Source organism: Rousettus aegyptiacus, unplaced genomic scaffold (genome assembly GCF_014176215.1).
Source record: "Rousettus aegyptiacus isolate mRouAeg1 unplaced genomic scaffold, mRouAeg1.p scaffold_m13_p_8, whole genome shotgun sequence".
NCBI classification, from domain to species: Eukaryota; Metazoa; Chordata; class Mammalia; order Chiroptera; family Pteropodidae; genus Rousettus; species Rousettus aegyptiacus.
Genome location: NW_023416311.1, coordinates 34,845,268 through 34,863,815, shown reverse-complemented (window position 1 = coordinate 34,863,815; position 18,548 = coordinate 34,845,268). Strand labels below are relative to the sequence as shown.

General features: G+C 30.7%; 1 protein-coding gene across 9 annotated transcripts in view; it reads left to right on the top strand.

The window, feature by feature from the left end:
* The window catches only part of CSNK1G3 (casein kinase 1 gamma 3), a 91,219-nt gene that overhangs the window by 56,577 nt on the left and 16,094 nt on the right, over nucleotides 1-18,548 (top strand). For 3 of the 9 annotated variants that reach the window (XM_016165110.2, XM_016165111.2, XM_016165113.2), the window contains exons 7-11: nucleotides 5,162-5,247; nucleotides 5,365-5,449; nucleotides 7,265-7,413; nucleotides 8,655-8,750; nucleotides 12,450-12,545. In XM_016165110.2, coding sequence (XP_016020596.1) covers nucleotides 5,162-5,247; nucleotides 5,365-5,449; nucleotides 7,265-7,413; nucleotides 8,655-8,750; nucleotides 12,450-12,545 — 512 coding nt within the window. The remainder of the gene's footprint in view (nucleotides 1-5,161; nucleotides 5,248-5,364; nucleotides 5,450-7,264; nucleotides 7,414-8,654; nucleotides 8,751-12,449; nucleotides 12,546-18,548) is intronic. The other 6 variants (XM_016165114.2, XM_016165112.2, XM_016165116.2 and 3 more) reach the window with 3 other exon arrangements.

Here is an 18,548-nt window from a genome sequence, read left to right as displayed (position 1 = left end):
GAGTAAAAGTTTAAAATAGAAAAGCATTGCCAAAGGTTTTCAGCTAACATTTGATTTATTGATTGCTTCTACTTTGCCTTCCTGAAATGAGAAAAGTGCAGACGTGTTTTGAAATTATGCCTTTACCTTTTTAGGTACATAGTTTTGGGCTAGTCACTAAACCTTTCTGGGCTTTAGTTTCCTAATTATTTGGAATTACCGACACCTAATTTGAATGTAGCTGTAATTGTAAAAGATCATGCGTATGAAGCAGTGACACACACTAGGCTCTTAATGTGGGTTGGCTGTGGCAGAATTTCTATCAGCTTTGCATAACTCTTACATTTATTATAGAACCTATTTAAATGAATCTTTAATGATCACTTTTTGATTTTCTTAGTTGCTCACAGCAAAGGTCTCTATAATAAGGATTCTTAGCTTTGAGGAAAACATCCATTTTCAAACAGGCCTTTGTAGTTAAGTGCTTAAAAAGATGTGAATAGGGCTTATTAAAGGCCAAAAATTACTTTTGGGAGATTTATTTTTTATGTAACAGAACTGTTAAAGACTGGTATTTCAAAGAGAAAGCATTCCTTATGAGGTAAAATTTACTTACAGATTTGTCAGAAGATGAGAGACAAATTAATTTTAAGGGTAAGGAATATTTCAGACTGGGTTTTAGTAGTAGGTTTATTTAACTAACATATTTATGTCTCAATTTTTTATATACTGTATAGGTTATGAAAGTAATGCTTTTATCTGAGATAACCACATAGACAAGATCATTATATGATCATGGCTTGTTGACACTGTGGTAACTAAAGTGCCTCTTGGATGGAATTCAAAGGAAGAATTGCTTTTTATACTGAGTTCTCTTCTTAACAAAGAACCCCACTGTGGGGTTCAGTATTTATATATCATTTAATTTTTTAAACTATATGCTATAATATACAAGTCTTGCATATGTATTGATAAATTTATCCCTACATGTTTCTTGTTTTTTGATACTGTTCTTAATGGTATTGTTCTTAAAATTTCTTTTCCAATTGTTTATTGCTAGATAGAAAAACATTTGATTTTTATATATGGACTTTGTATTCTATAACCTTGCCGAAACTCACTTACTAGTTCTAGATTTTTTTTTTTTGTAGATTACTTAGGATTTTCTACAATGCAATCATATTGTCTACAAAGAAAAATAGTTTCACTTCTTCATTTCCAGTCTGAATACCTTTTAATTTTTTTCTTGCTCTTTTTGTACTGACAGGAACATCTAGTACAACACTGAATAGAAAATGTGAGTGTGAACATCCTTGTTTTGTTCCTTATCTTAGGGGTGCCTTTCCCCTTGTAAGAATTACATTAGTTGTTAAGTTTTTCATAGAAGTTCCTTGTCAGAATGAAGAAGTTCCTTCTGTTCCTTATTTGATGAATTTTTTTTTTTTATCGTAAATACATGGTATATTTTCTCAAGTATTCTATACCTGTTGAGATGACCATATGATTTATATTCATAGGGTAAACCCTACTTAGTCATGGTGTATTATCTTTTTAAGGATTTTTTTTTTTTGTCTGTTAGTGAAGGATATTTTCTGTAGTTTTCTTGGCTAGTAATGCCTTTGTCTGATTTTGGTAACAGGATAATGAAATGTGTTAAGAAGTGTCTTCTCTTATACTTTCTGAAAGAGCTTCTGTAGAATTGGTATTGTTTCATAAGTGTTTAATAGAATTCACCTGTGATGCTATCTGGGCCATGGGTTATATTTTGAGAAGATTTTAAATTATAAATTAAATTTATTTAATTGGTAGAGCTATTCACATTTTCTTCTTGAGGTAGTTTTGGTAATTTGTAGCTTTCAAAGTATTTGCCCATTTCATCTAGGTTGAATTTATTGGCATAATGTTAGTTCTTTATCATCTTTTTAATGTTTGTAGGATTGTCTGTTGCCCCATTGTTGCTTCTGATACTGGTACTTTGTGTGTATTTTTTTTTTCTTTTAGCCTAGTGAGAGGATTAATTTTATTGAATTTTTCAAATAATCAGTTTTTAAAAAAATTTTGAAGGTTTTTCTCTATTGATTGTTCATTTTCTCATCATTGGTATCCTCGTTTTTTATTATTTTCTCCTTTTGCTTATTTTGGGTGGTATTGGAACAGACATATATGGGTCAGAACATAGAGTCCTGAAATAGACCCAAACATAGATGCTCAATTGATTTTTGAGAATGGTACAAAAATAATTGTAAAGGATAATCTTATAAAAGAAACTGTGTGAGAATGACTAGATTTCAATGTTGGAAAAAAAAAAAAAAAAAAAAGAACCTAAACCCTTACCCCATACCAAAAGCAAAAAAGAAAAAAATTATTTCAAATGAATCATAGATTTATTTAAATCAAAACTATAGAATTTCTTGAAGAAAAAAATAGAAGAAAAGTCTTTGTGACTTTAGGGTAGTCAAAGATTTTTCTAGATAAGATATAAAAAAGCATAAACAATAAAAGAAAAGTCCTTGATAAATTGGGCTTCATCAAAATGTAGACTTCTGTTCTTTGAAAGATACTGTTCAGAAAACAAAAAAGCAAGCTACAGTATGGGGGAAAGTATTTGTAATATTATGTCTGAAAATGACTTATATCCAGAATATATAAACAATTCTTACATTATAATAAAACAAAGAATACATCTTAAAAAATAGGTAAAATATTTGAACAGACATTTCACAGAAAGATGTATGAATGACCAGTAACACATGAAACAATATTCAAAAACATTAGTCCCCAGTGTAATTTAAATTAAATCACACTTCATGGCCACTAGCATGGCTAAAATTTGAAAGACTGACTGACTATGCTAAATGTTGAATAGGCTCTGGAGCAACTGGAACGCTCATACATTGCTGGTGGAAAAATAAAATGGTACAACCCCTTGGGAGAGCAATGTAGAAGTTTCTTATAAAGTTAAACCAACACTTTCCATATGACACAGTAATCTACTCTTACATATTTACCCAAGAGAAATGAAAACATATGTCCACACAAAGACTTTTATAAGAATGTTCATAACAGCTTTATTCAATAGCCCAAAACTGGAAGTTATTCAAAGGTCCTACTTAGGCAAATTGATAAATATATTGTAGTATATTACCCAGTAATAAAAAGTAATGGACTATCAATGTGTACAACAACATGGATGAATCTTAAAAACATTACTGAGTGAAAAGAACACAAGACACAAGGATTCATATTGCATGATCCCATTTATGTGAAACTGTTTAAAAAATCATATTGAATATAGAGTGACTGAAAGCAGATAAGTATCTGAGGCCAGTGGAGGGGGAGAATAACAGGCAAGGGGCAGAAGGGAACCATTTGGAGTGTTAGAAATACTTTTTGATTTTGGTGGTACTTAGGCGTGTATATTATCAAAGTTCATCAAACTGTACCCTTATAATTGTATTTTATTATATGTAAATTATACTTCAATGAAAGAAGTTTCTTTTTTAGTGCTTATTAAATCTGACTGTACTTCAGAATTATCTGCTAAATTTTTAAAATGTACATTATTCTGTCTCATGTCATACCCAAGGAACTAATCTCAAGCATTAGGCCTGCTCATTTGAGGTTTTTTGAAAGTTTTCAGAAGTGATTCTGATTCTCAACAGGACTCCAGATATGATTTTATTTTCTTTGCATGATTTTTCATTCTTAATACTCCTAGGACCTAATAAAGTTGTGTAATTTTAGTTACAAAAGGCATTACTGATTTTTAAAATGTTATTCACATTCACTTTCATTAATGGCTTTAAAAAACTTTAATTCTATTTTACTTATTTTGAAAGTTTACTGTTTTTAATAACATATGATTACGTTGTTATAATACAAAATATAAGAAAAAAATTTCCCATTACTACATTTGAGTGGATGAAATGAGAAATTGAAATATCCTGTCTAGTCCTCCAATATCATATCCCCAATTACTAACGATTCGGTGCATATTCTTCTAGATATTTTTCTATGCTTACAGAAAAGGGCCATATATCTGGTACTATATATTTCCAAATATTTCCAAATATTCATTTATGTATTTAAATAGTATGTGTTGAGTGCCTGCTCTGTGGCAGGCATTATACTAGGTCGTGAGGATAATGAGCCAAAGAGACATCTGCCCTCATGTGAGTTGCTATTTGGTGGGAGGATAGATATTGATTAAATAATAACAACAAACATATATTTTTGAACTGTATCCAGTGTTACAGAAGGCAGTTATAGAATGTTATGAGATTACATAGTAAAAATAAAAACCTTTTCTGAACCTTTGACCCTAGTTCAGATCCATTTGAAAAGTTTGCTTTTTCTGAAAGCATTTAGTGCTTAGACAGTATATATTATTCATTTGTATATTTTGCACCTGAATATCCTTTTATTAAAGTATTTTTTCCTTTTGTGAGCATTTTTAATTATTTAAAAATATTTAAAAATCTTAAGCATTTAATTTCAGTGACAAAAAGTTGAAAAAAATCCACTCAGCAAATATTTACAAATATCTCCCTGTGCTTTAGTCTTTGATTGTTACTTAATTATGTGCTATGTAACATTTTGTTACTAAAACCACAATAGCAACTTGAAAATGACAGTTTGTTCTAGCATTATATTTTGGAAGAGGTTATTAATTTGGGGATGTATCAAACATGAGCGTTTTTTTTTTTACTTGTGTTTAAAATTAATAGAGATTATGTGGGATGGAAGTTTTGTGCTTATAAGTTTAGAAAATACAAGCTTAAATCAAGTTAAACATTTTTAATGTTTAACATTTCAGGTTAACTTAGGGTTAACATTTTAGGGCAAACTAGTCTTTTTCTGAACCTTTAATGTGTTAAATTCTGAATCTTGACTATGGAATTCTTTTCCCCTTGCCTTATATTTCTATGAATAGATATCTAAGGAGAGATATAAATCCCCAATAGCATCTAAAAAAAATAATGGCATATTTTAAAGATGTATGATAATTATAATGTAAAAGCATTATTTAAACATAATTTTGTCACTTATAAGCACTAGATCTGTATTTTATGTTTATATACTGAACTTTTGGGAATTAATTGATACATAACAAAAGAATTAGTTCTCCATACCTGCATAACTAGGAGAAGAAAGTGAAATTTATATTTCTCTTATATTTCAGAACAAAGTAGAAGAGATGACTTAGAAGCTTTAGGTCATATGTTCATGTATTTTCTGAGAGGCAGTCTTCCTTGGCAAGGTTTAAAGGTAATTGATTTTATATTTCCTTATTGAACTTCATAAATTAATATATTACGAGCTTCTCTTCTAAATATTTAATTTTAAAATTACCACCTTCTCAAGATTTTTTCCTTTCTGTTTTAGGCTGACACATTAAAAGAGCGGTATCAGAAGATTGGAGATACAAAACGAGCCACACCAATAGAAGTGTTATGTGAAAATTTTCCAGGTAATGAATAATGCCACATTAATACATGTCCTTATACAGAAAACCAGAACTGTTAATACTCATTGGTTAAGTCTATAAATTGTTTTCTTTATGTTTTTAAAAAAATGAGCTCAAAGTATGATTTAAAAGATGTCAGCATTTGGTGCATAGACCACAGAGGCAAGTTATTACTTGCTTTATAAGATGGTGTTAATAGAAGAAAATCCCATCTTTTAATAGTGTTGACCAATGCCAGATTAAGTAATATTTTCTTCAATAACATACTTTTAATAAGTTAATATATTTGCTAAGAATTACCAACTATAAAGTTTTGGTGTGCAGTCTTGTTCATTTGAGTCTTAATGTCAAACTCAAAGGAAATGTGTGATGTATCATTTAGTCTGGTTTTCAAAGTACAGTAAAATCTTACTACCCTTACTATTTTAAGCTAATTTTATAGTGAAGGGCTTTATGAAAACAGTTTTGCTTTTGTGGAGATTTTTGGCAACTGAAAGTAAGCCAACATAAATTTACTTAAGATTCCTAAGAATGTGTTGCTAATGTGTTAAAATAACCTGTTGTGATTTGTGAAATAACATTAAAAAGAGAACCAGTCCTGAAGATAGAAGACTGAATTCATATCTCACTTTGATAGTCACAGGTTCTCCTGTACGATGCTGACATTATTTTGTAATATCAGCAGTATAATCTCTGATAGCTTGTTCTCAAGTTTGCTATATTATTATATTATTCATTGACGACAAGCTTTAGTTATAATATTTTTCTTAATTTAGAACTAGATTAAAAGATTATATTGATTGATAGTTCTGGCCATTTTAGGTGTAGGCATATGAACTACTTGTTACAAATTTCTGCAGGAAAAATGAAGGTGGCAAAGTAAATTAACCAGATGTTTAGCTGGAAAGTAGACTAGTGAGTCACTATTTGAGGAAGGTCACTGGGTGCCACTTTTCATTGCCCATTGGGCTATGCATAATCCTGTTCTTACTGTCCACTGTGAATGAATTGGATCAGAAAAGCAGCTAAGTTGTAATCTACCATCTTTTATTACAGTAATTTATTTTGTGTGTCCTCACGGTAAAACACTTTTTCTAATTGCTCACTATTTTGCTTGTTGATTTTTATGGCTTTTTCCTTCTGGAAAGTATGACCTTTTAAAAGATATATGTATGTATCTAATACATTTGGGAAGTATAATGGCATGTGAGATTTATACATTACCAAACGGTTGTTAATTATATGACCAGAAATTGAAAGAAGAATCAAACTGTGTTCCTGTATTATATTTCTGAGATCTGTTTTAACTTTAGTTTGCTAGGTTAATTGGTTAGAATACTGCTCATAGCCAAAGTTAGTAATTTGAATCCTCTATTGGTCAGTTAGTGTCACAGATTCCAAAGGAATCTAGCAAGCTTGTGTAAATGCTTTCATATATAAATCAGTTCCTACCAATATTTTCAATAATTTTTAAAATTTATGAGCTGAGTATGATGCTTCATTATTAAATAATCATGCATTAAGTTGTTAATTCAACCTCTAATACTTGCCAAGGTGTTTATTAAAATATTTGTAAAATAAAACTTTTAGCCTTTCTTAGGTATGGCAATAATAGTTTAAATTAAACCTGTCATTTCTCTTTTATCTCCTCCTTTCTTTTCCTTTCATTTATTTCTTTATAATTAGACTTAAAAATTTTTAATTGAGATAGAATTGTTACATTTATGTTTTTATAATACGCTTTTAGACATTTAAATAATTTTTTATTAATGAGTATCTAGGAAAGTATAATCAGAATAATTTTTATTTCTTTTCTAGAAGAAATGGCAACATATCTTCGTTATGTAAGAAGGCTAGATTTTTTTGAAAAACCAGACTATGACTACCTAAGAAAGCTTTTTACTGATTTATTTGATCGAAAAGGATATATGTTTGATTATGAATATGATTGGATTGGTAAACAGTTGGTGAGTACTCTATATAATAAAATATTATTTATAGTGCTTCTTTTATTTATAGGTCCTTCAACTGAAAAAGAATTGAGAACAAATAATTTTTTAAATGTTTATTTTATTACCTTTTTAGGGATGTTTCAGGTAATACAATACTAATAATATTCTTTGAATTTTGTAAAAACTATATATTTGGACTCTGCTTTTTAGAGCGATAAGTTATTTTGAACCTTTTCATTCCTGCTTTAATTCTTATTGTCAAATACACTTTTTTGGTATAATTGTCTAGTGATTAAAAGGTCAGCTAATTTGTTATTTACTTCATCCATCTTTTAAAACATTTGTAATTTTAAAATGCAAGTTTTAATTGTCCTAGCAGTTTTAAGTTATTGTTGGAATAGATTGATACCTATAAATGGAGCATGTTTAGGTTTTTAAAACTGTACCTAAGTTTTTATAACTCAAAATTGTCTTTAGTATAACTGTAGGATTGGTGCTCATCACTTAAAGGGACATGCCATTAAATTCTTTCTTTGAAAAGACATCTTTTAAAAGATTGAATATCCATTCTCAGCCTTTTTTTTTTTTTAGCAAGTAAGAATATCTTACAAAATTTTCTTTAATTATAGCTCACTGTTAATGAATTTTTATTCATATTTGGGAACCATTTCAGGTATTTTTGAACAATTTCATAAGACTTTATTTAATCTACGTTTTTCTTAAATCCAAGGTGATTTGAATATATATGGTACCTGTGATGCAAATCTGAATAAATTTCCATTAAAGTATTTATATTTTGAATTGTATTTGAAAATTAAAAATTTTTATAAGCCTTTTCTTAGTCAAATATGGACAATAAATAATTTTATTAGCTTATTTTAAAGTAGTTCCTTAATTTTCTTAAAATAATTTATCCTGTTTGTATATTAGCTTTGGAAAAGAGAGACATAAACAATTGTAGTTTCAATTTTGATATGAAAAAGTATCCTAAAAGTAATGACAGCATTAGAAAGTCTTTTGTTGATATAAAAATAAATATTTGACAAAGCATTTAAACATTTTTAAAACCGTTAGTAGCTGTATTCTCTTTGCTTTAATTTGTTATCTTTAACATGTTTTGAGAATGATGTCTTTTCTTAAGGCCTTACATTATTCCAGTGTCTTTTAATTTTCCCTTGATTTTTTTAAACAGCTGAGTGCTTTTAAATGACTTCTGAACTAGAAATGTATTGATGCTACTCGTTATTGTATTGTAGCCTACTCCAGTGGGGGCAGTTCAGCAAGATCCTGCTCTGTCATCAAACAGGGAAGCACATCAACACAGAGATAAGATGCAACAATCCAAAAACCAGGTTTGCTGCCCTTTTAGATATGAAATGTCTTAATTTTCTTCTGTATTACCTTCTGACAGTTTATAAATATGTTTGGTGTTTTACCATACTCAGATGACAGACAGCTTTATGTGTGTGTGTGTGTACATGTGTATATGTGTGTATACATACACACATATATATATATATAGAGAGAGAGGGATTGAAATACGTATTTTTTCTTAAGTAAAACATGATATATACACACTAAGAATTGAAAATACATATTTTCCCTAATATTCACTATTAGTTTAATTATAAATTCATAATTTAGTGGGATAAATTAGTATAAGTTTTAAGCAGTTTTTGGCATTCTTTTAGAAGTATTTGAATACCTGTTTTAATGAATTGTAATAGCAGACTATCTTTCTAACTATAGTGTAGTTTAGTTCAATAAATTATTTGCTGAGTTTCTGGTATTTATTTGAAAGCTACTTTTTTACATGTTGCAGAAAAACAGAAGAAAAATAATATACCCTATAAGAAATGATTTTATAATGAGTGGCTAAGAACTCACTTAATCTCTGGAATCATTCATACCTGGATATGGCTTGACCCTGGGCAAATTACTCAGTCTCTCAAAGCCTCAGTTCTCTCATCTATAAAATAGAAGTAGTGTGTGTTCATTCCTAGCATATGATAAGCCTTCAGAATGTTTCAAATCTAGTGACTGATGTTACTGTTATCATGATTATTACAATAAATTCACAAATAGCTACATTACCTAATTGAATAAGCCCTATTGCATGGATGGTCATTGGAATATGTGGGAACTATAAATATTTTATGCAGAAGGTGGTTTTTGAGGTGAGCCTGAAGAGTAAATGGAGGTTTTAAAGGCAGATGAAAGAATAAAGACATTTAGGGGAGAGTAAACAGTATAAAATATGAAGCAGAAGTTTAAAAATATAGAAATTGCTTGAGGCAGTTCAGTTTTCTGGGAGGAGAGTAGGTTCAAGACAAGGTATAGAAGTTCAAGAGTGAAGAGTTGTATTTCTAGAGTAAGGTACTTGAAGGCTGTTGAAATTTGTAAGCAGTGTTTTCACTTTTCTCTTTTTTATGTGTGAAAAGCTATATTGAAGCCATCTTTGACAAAAAAAAATTTGCTATCACTCTTAGTTAAATAATGTTCAGAATTTTAGGTTATAACCCTTTTCAGAGAAGGATAATGCTTTATCCTTTTTTACTTTTACATCTTTCATCCCATCAGAGTTCAAATGAGGGTTAAACGAGAGATGGAAATCAAAGGAGTGAACACAACTTATTAAAAAATCATTGCAAAATAAAATGTCACCTTGAGAGAATATTTAATAGTATTATGCTTCAAAGTATAGTCAATTTAACAAGATTAGTTTTAGAATTTTGCCTTAGAAAAGTTGGAACAATAATGGTATTATATATGAATTACTTCAATTATAAATTGCAACTAGTCGATAGCTTGAGTACTCTGATATTATACTGTATATAGAAAGAAATGGCTCAGAAGTCAAGACTCACAGTTTGTGTTTTATAAATCAGAGTTAATTTCTTAAATGTACTTTGGAAGATCAATAGTTCATATTCTCTGAAGATCTCCACTTGAACTCTTAGGTATTATAACAGATGAAACTCTTCTTTTATTGTTTGAATTAAATTATAATTTAAATATTTTAACTTTCTACATATTTCAGACATGTCTTACTGTCTAGATCGTGAGCTCACTGAGGATGGGAACCATATTTTATTTGTGTAGTCTTCGTTGCCTTTAATGTAGGGAGCCATTTTTTTTTTCTAGGAAATCCTTTAGGATAGCTTGAATTTGTCGAATTTGTCAAATTTGAGACTTGGATATGGTTGAATTTCAAACCTGGATATGCAGACTGTCATATCATGATTGAAATTTAATATATCTAGAAAAATTTCTTAAATATCTGTGAAACAGTAAACAGTTCTGAGTCGTATGAGAAACTCACAGTTTGCAATCCCAAAAGAAGATAATTCTTTAAATGACTAAAACCTTAGTTATATTCCAGATAAACATTTTGTAACCTAGAGTTAGTGGTTGAAGTTCAGTAGATCCTGATGTTATATAGAAAGTTCTGGTTGCATATAAATGTTTATTCTGAAGAGAGGTTGCATAGCTTTTACTATCATAGCTTTTACTGTCTTCTTAAGTCCATGACCCACAAATGTTGCCCGTTGTCCTAGGCAGCATTTCGGCATCTGTCTCAAGTTTTGCATCATTTTCATTCTTCATCTTCTTTAGATTTGATCTCATCTAATTTATTTCCATTTAAGCTACAAATCTGCTAAATTCTGGTGATGAATTTGGAGGTTTTAATAAAAAGATATAAAGCCATTATAATTGTTTTGATGACATACTTCATGCCAGAGTATTTAATTTTGCATTGTATAATTTAATTTAGGAAGATTAGTGTTGGAACTTTTATTCATTGTGTCTACTTGAATTTAATATCTCTTCACCCAAAGAGTTGGTCTTGCCACTGATATGCTTAGGCTCCCTATAACTCAATGTGCTAGGCACTTCGTGGCAAGATTTTCTTGACCTTAGTTGAAAAAGAAAGAAAGAAAAGAGTACTGAAGGCTTTAGAACATATGTAATTGTGGTAAGAAGCTAAATAATGTTATTGGAGGAACAGTAGACTCTGAGTTTGAATCTCTGCTATACTCCTTGCTACCCCTGTGATCTTAGGGAAGTGTTTAACATCTCGATGTCTTCATTAGTAACATGAGGATCATCATATCTACCTCAAAATGAGATTATACATATAAAGCAGCTAATGCAGAACTAGACGTGTAATAGAAACTTAAATATTGTATTCCTTCCCCTCCCTTTTATTAGGGCGGTCCAGATTCTCCTGAAACATAGAAATTGATCCATAATAAGCAACTACTTCTAATTCTGCTAGCTGATTATCATTAGTTTGTGGTTATTGCCGTGCAGATTTGCCATGTCATCTAAAAACATCAAGAATTATCAGCCTATTTCAGGGAATTGGGTTCCTTAATTTGAACCAGATCTAAAGAGATCAGGGAAGCAAAGTAAATCATATATGTAGGTTTTTACTTTTAAAAAACTGCCATATTCTCACAGTATTCTATATAGCACTTCTCACTTTTCAAATAACTTTTCCATTTTCTCATCCTCACAATCAGAAACAGGGTACTACTAACCAACAGAAAAAAGTTTCTAGGATCCTAAGTACAGCTATTTAAAGACATTTTATTTGAAGACTTTTTATTTAAACCTTGCAAGAAGTTGTTTCTCATCAGAAAACCCTTGGGGGGATCTCTACTGTAAGAAAATGTAGTGGATGGCCTTTTAATTCGCTCATGATTTATTTGGAGTGCTTTCTTGGACATGTCATGTTTACCTCCCTAGTTCTTTGGTAACTTCATTTACAAAATTAGAGAGTGGAGTCTATGATATTTAAAGTCCTTTCACTTCTAAAATTCTATGCTTCTAATTTATTTTTATGCTTGATCATTTCATAATTGTAGCAGTTTAACTAAAAACTTTCCATATTAAGTATACAAAAATCATTGTATCTATGATTCAGAATAGTAAGGGTATTTTAAATTTCCTTTTATACATTTGTTTTCTATATTGTAAGGATGAGATGTTTAACATATTGGGTTTTTCTTCTTCCATGCATGCCACATGCATTAAATAAATGGCAGTCGGCAGACCACAGGGCAGCTTGGGACTCCCAGCAGGCAAATCCCCACCATTTGAGAGCTCACCTTGCAGCAGACAGACATGGTGGCTCGGTACAGGTATTTTCTGATTTTTGCATGAGTGATTATTTCCCAGATTTATACAACTAACCCTTTTTTTGGAGCTCATGGCATGATTTCATATCCTAATGAAAAACTTGTTGCTGAACTCTCCATAATTCTATTCCTTTGTATTTAACCAAAAAGCAAAATTAATATGGTCTAGAAAGACCAAGGATACTAAGATTTAACTTTTGTTCATTTTTGCAAGTATGCCATAGTATTTACAAAAGTTATACAATAGGGTATAAAAACAAACTGTATTACTAGAAATATTTGTTAAACTTAATTTCCAATAATAACTTCAGTCTTTTTTAACGTTTTAAATAATAGACCATTTTTATATCTTTTCCTTTTCATTGATTTTGTGTCCCTCAGACTTACGTCAGTTAAGTAGATACCTAACTTTTTTTTATCCCGAGTATTCAGAATGTACTTTCTGATTAATTGGTCAAATAAACATGATCCTAACTTTTATAATGGTATATTTTATTTGTGCTTATAAAAAACATTTAGATGGAAAAAATAATTTCAAGGACAAGTATTTTTAAATATTACCTTCAATTTTCTGGATATTTTAGTTTAAAGCAGTTCCTTATTTTTCTGTTATATTTTATTTTATTTTTATTTTTATTTTTTTTCATTTTTCTATACACTTAGAGATAGCTATTATGTTCTGTCTTCTCAGGCTCCTTAAATTTTAATCTTCTATGTGTATTTTAGAAATAAGGAAAGATTTCTGAGTCTCTTTTTTTAAATGCTGGTTTAAAGTAATTGAGATGATAAATGTTATTTCGATTAATTTCAATTTAGAACCTTTTAAATTTTTTTGATTTTTTTATCCACATATTTCTACTTGAACAATTTTCCACTGTTTTACCAAATTTGCATTTTTCTTAATATATATTGAATCTACTGGATTTGTGCTCTGGATTTTATTCTTTCTTGATTTGAATTTTAAAAATCAGTTTCTGATTAAATCTTATAAGTTCTCATGTTTTTCTCACCATTAAATTTTAGAGGTAATTTAAATTATATAACCAAATATTTTTATAGAACTTTGTAGTCTATGAAACTTTCAGTCATATGTAATAGAAGTATTTGAATAGTTCTATAAACTCTAGCATAAGAGACTCAAAGACAGGGAAGCCTGAATTGTAAAACATTTTATGATCCCTATTCATATCATTAGAAAGTTAATTGAGCAAGTTATGTTTAATTTACATAACACAGGCTGGATTGTGTATGTATCTGTATATGTTTACATGTTTCTAAGTGTTGTATGTTGTCACAGCACATGTCTTGCTCAGTGTTCAGGGAAATCTGCAACAATTAAGGCACTATTAGAAAGCTTTCTACTACTTCTGTACTATTATTACTGTTAAAACCTCAACTTCTCATTTTTTGGGATTCACACTGGTGGCTCATGGGATCTTTTGGGACTATCAAAGAGCAAATGAGTTTGATTGTTGGCTCATCACTCCAGTACTTTGTGTCCTATTTCTTCACATGTTTTTAAAGAGATATTTCAACTCTGCTCATCTCCTATTATCTCTTTAAAACTTTCTGCTTATAGAGACTATATCTGGCTTCATTCTACTAGTCAGTAGGTGATCAATTTTATGTACTAGAATTCTAGTAATACATAGGTAAACCAAAAAATTTTACACCCTTTTCATTGACTTTCTGAATATATTTTACATTAATTAACCTGATATGATGGACATGAAACAAGTTTGGTTGTCATGAAAAATTTACTAGTAGCGTAAGTAAGATCACATCTGAATCTTGCTCCAACCTCAAATAATGGATTAATTTATAATTTATATCCTACCCACTTTCAGAATTTGAAAAGAAATAATATGATACTTGAATAATTGGATTAATTAAATCATGACTTAAAACTAATAGGAAATAAAAGGGCATAAAATTTAAGCTAATGTTATTATTATAATAATTAAATACTGATTCTGAATTAAGGAAGAAGGGGAAACAATGTATTCTATCATTCTTATTGTCTGAAATAGGGAAGAGATCAAGAGAATAAAAACTTTCTCAGTAATGCAAAAATATGAGATTTTGCCTTGAGGTTCTTTGTTTAGTGGTCATTCAACAGCCTGTTGGAAAAAATTTCAAGCATTGGCAATGCAGGCGATATAAAGACTTTATATGGCAATTTAAAAAATTATCCTCAACATATACTAAAGACATATCATTCAATAGTTTCTCAGGAAAGACCTTTTCATAATAAATAGAGAGCTATGTGATAATAAAATGTGATAAAGATTTAGGATATTCAGGAGCAAAATCAGTAATAACCCAAAATGAGCCATTTTGGGCCTATGGCATTTATCCTTCTATCACTATACTCTTTTTTTTTTTTTTTTTTAAATTGAGGTATAACTGAAAAGTAACCTATTAGCTTCAGGTGTACAACAAAGGGTTTCATATTTATAACACTGTGAGATAATCACAATAACTCAAGCTGCCATCTGTCATCACACAAAGTTACAATTTTTTTTCTTATGATGAGAACCTTTAATATTTACTCACTTGGCAACTTTTAGATATGAGCTACACTATTATTGACATATTCACCATGTTATACATTACAGCCTCAAGACTTGCTTATTTTATAGCTAGAAGTTTGTACTATCACTGCACTCTTTAACATGGAACTGAGAGTTGCTCGCAATGTGGTACCACTCAGGTGGTTCCAGTTGACGTGCTAGATGAACGCTCTTGTCATTCTGACCTACAGAAATATCCTCAGATATTCGTTATTTCAAATGCGCTTTTAATAGGAACTGAATCGTGGAGTCTCAATATGAACTTGTCTTTTAGAATTATTATGTGTATTATAGATCAGACATACATTACCAAGTTGATTTTATTGTGGTTAAGAGCACCACCTCTGGAGTTAGATTTGAGGTTATTCATCAGTAAAGTGGAAATATTAGTAATACTTCTACCTTAGGGTTTTGTTATGAGAATTGAATTTTTTAAAGTATTTAGCATAGAAGTTTAGGCAGTGCTAAATAGTATAATTATTGCTTTTGCAAATTAAGAAACTCGACTAGTATTTTTATCCATCTCTGGGAGTGAAATATAGAGATACAACCAAAAGAAAGCATTGTCAAATACTATGTCTCTAGTGAAATCATGTTAATTCACTAATAACCAGGATACAGCTATACATTTGATAAACTTTCCCCCCAGGAGTCTAAGAATAATATTCACATATCTAAAGACTTTATTTTGAATCTGTTCTTGGCTTGCATGTGTTTTGGAAAAGCTCTTAGAGGAATCAAGTGTGTCTGTCTCTGCTCCCCTTAGAATCATTGGTTGATTTCTCAGTCAATAAATATGATTGAGAAACTTAGTTACCACTTTCAGTTTCTGGCCATTTATTATTTGGTAAATATATATAAATGTCTACTAAGTGCTAGGCACTGTGCTAGGTTCTTTGAATAAAATGAAGAATAACAGATATGGTGCCTGTTCCCATCGAACTTATAGTCAGTGGGGAAGGCTAATATACAAGTGTGATAAATGGAGGAAGCTTGAGGAGAGAGAGAGATATTGAGGAACTGAATAAAATTTGTCAAGCTGGTGTGTATTGAGAAAGGAGACTGAGAGGTAGGCAGAAGTAAATCATGAAGGACCTAAGAGGTCTTGTTATTAAGTTTGGACCTCATTTTGAAGATCTAGCATAGCCATCGGAGAACTAGATAGGACACTAACTTGATTACATTAGTATTTTTAAAGATTACTGTTGCTGGAGACTAGATTGAAGGGAGACAAGTGCAAGGCAGGGCACAGCTATTAAAAGTCTATAGCTGAGGAAAATGAGGGTGGCGGAGACGAAGAGAAATAGAAGGAGATGAAAGATAATTAGAAGAGAGAATTTAGTTGCCTATGGAGGATGAGGGGAAAGAAGGGTGCAGTTATTCCTTTTTGATATGTTTCTACCTGGCAAATCAGGATCTCCAAAATTAGGCTTTAAAATGGGTGCCACTGGCAGCAGACAGTACTAATCTCTAATTCCACTGTAGCTATATCTTTCACCGCAGCACGATTCCATTGAGCTCAGTGCGCACTGAAAACCTGATCCTGTAATGCTGAGAGGTAATTGCAAACAGAGGAAAAAAGTCAAATACCAAGGACACTACCGAAAAGCTATTTTACATGGTATGGTATACCTCCTGATTCTTTGGTAATCTCTAATTGTACAGCATTTGATTCCCATTTAAAGAATAATGTGACCGTGAGCACCTGAGGAAAAGGGGCAGAATCACAAATGGTGCCAGTGTATTGTGCAGCCAGGAACTGTTGATGAAAATAAAAGATTAACTTAATAAGCAGGCTGATATTTTAGTCAATATGACTTCAGAAACACAAATACAAGTGATGACAACAGAAAAAGAATTAGACAGATGTATCTTGAAATAACTAAGAAAACGTATATAAGTTAAAAGTCAGAGGAGTAATAGATTCCATACTATCAGTTCTTTATTATGATAATCGTTAACACTGGCTTTTCTAAAAGGGTTCAAATAAACAGTTTCAGTTTCCTCTATCAACTCCATGTAAAGGTACTAATAAGGAAAAAAATTGAGTGATTTGTAGAAGCCTATCTTTCTTTTTATAGTTTTCTGGGGTACTGATGAGATCGGGCATGTTCAGGGTGATATGGCTGTAGACAGTTTTCTGGGGTACTGAAACCTGCAAAAGAGAAGTTTTGGAAGGAGAGTACAGTTGTCCCCTCTTATCTACAGGGATACCTTCCAAGATCCCAGGGGATCCCTGAAATCCCTGAAATTTCATATATATACACATCTGTGATATAGTTTAACTTATAAATTAGGCACAATATGAAATTAACAACAATAAGTAATAAAATAGAACAATTATAATATACTGTAATAAAAGTTATGTGAATATAGTCTCACTCTCAAAATATCTTATTGTACTGTACTCACCTTTTCACTTAAAGGACGCACATTACATTTTCTTTTTGGTATGTCCCAGTTGCCTGCATCATTGTTGTGCTCTGAGGCCATTAGTAAGTAAAATAAGTGTTACTTGAACGCAAGAACTTTGATGTCAAGATGGCTACTAAGTGACTAATTGATAGGTAGTCTATACAGTGTGGATATGCTGGACAAAAGAATGATTCACTTCCCGATTGGAAGGGTAAGAGATTGTATCATGTTACTCAGAACGACAAACAATTTAAAACTTAAAAATTGTTTATGGAATTTTCCATTTGATATTTTTGGACTGCCCTTGACTGTAGGTAACTTAAACCATGGAAAGCAAAATGTGGCAGTAACATCTTGAAAGACTGGAATATTCAAAGAATATAGTGCTCTGCTTAATACTTTTTTAAGTGCAAATTAGATTGAAAATCTGTTTTGGTTTATCTTGGTTGGAAGTCCATGAGAATGTCTTTATGCTTCGGATCATCAGTTGGAATATCAATTATAGCTCCAGTTATAGTTTTTAGAATATGTAAGAAAGATGGTTTCATATAGTACATGTACACCCTACACAGGTCTAATAAACTCCATAGAATTTACTCTTTTACTAGATCTCATTTATTAGTGTTGTTTCTTATAGATGACTTTTAGAAAAAGCTAAGTGCATAAGTAAAATATCTAATATTTTAATATTTCTAATATAGTTTTTGGATAGATGGAGATCTGGTTAAATAAGATATTGAGCCTCTACTGAGCACCTGATAACATGTTTATAAGAACTCAAACAGAAATTAGGAATATTGACATCATATTTGTATGGAATCACAAAATATCCCCAATAACCAAAGCCATTCTGAGAAAAAAGAGCAAGGCTGGAGGTTTCATACTCCTGGACTTCATCTAGTACTATACAAAGTGGCAATAATCAAAACAGCATGGTATTGGCAGAAAAACAGATGTACAGACCAATGGAACAGAATCGAGAGCTCAGAAATAAATCCACATACATATGGTCAAATAA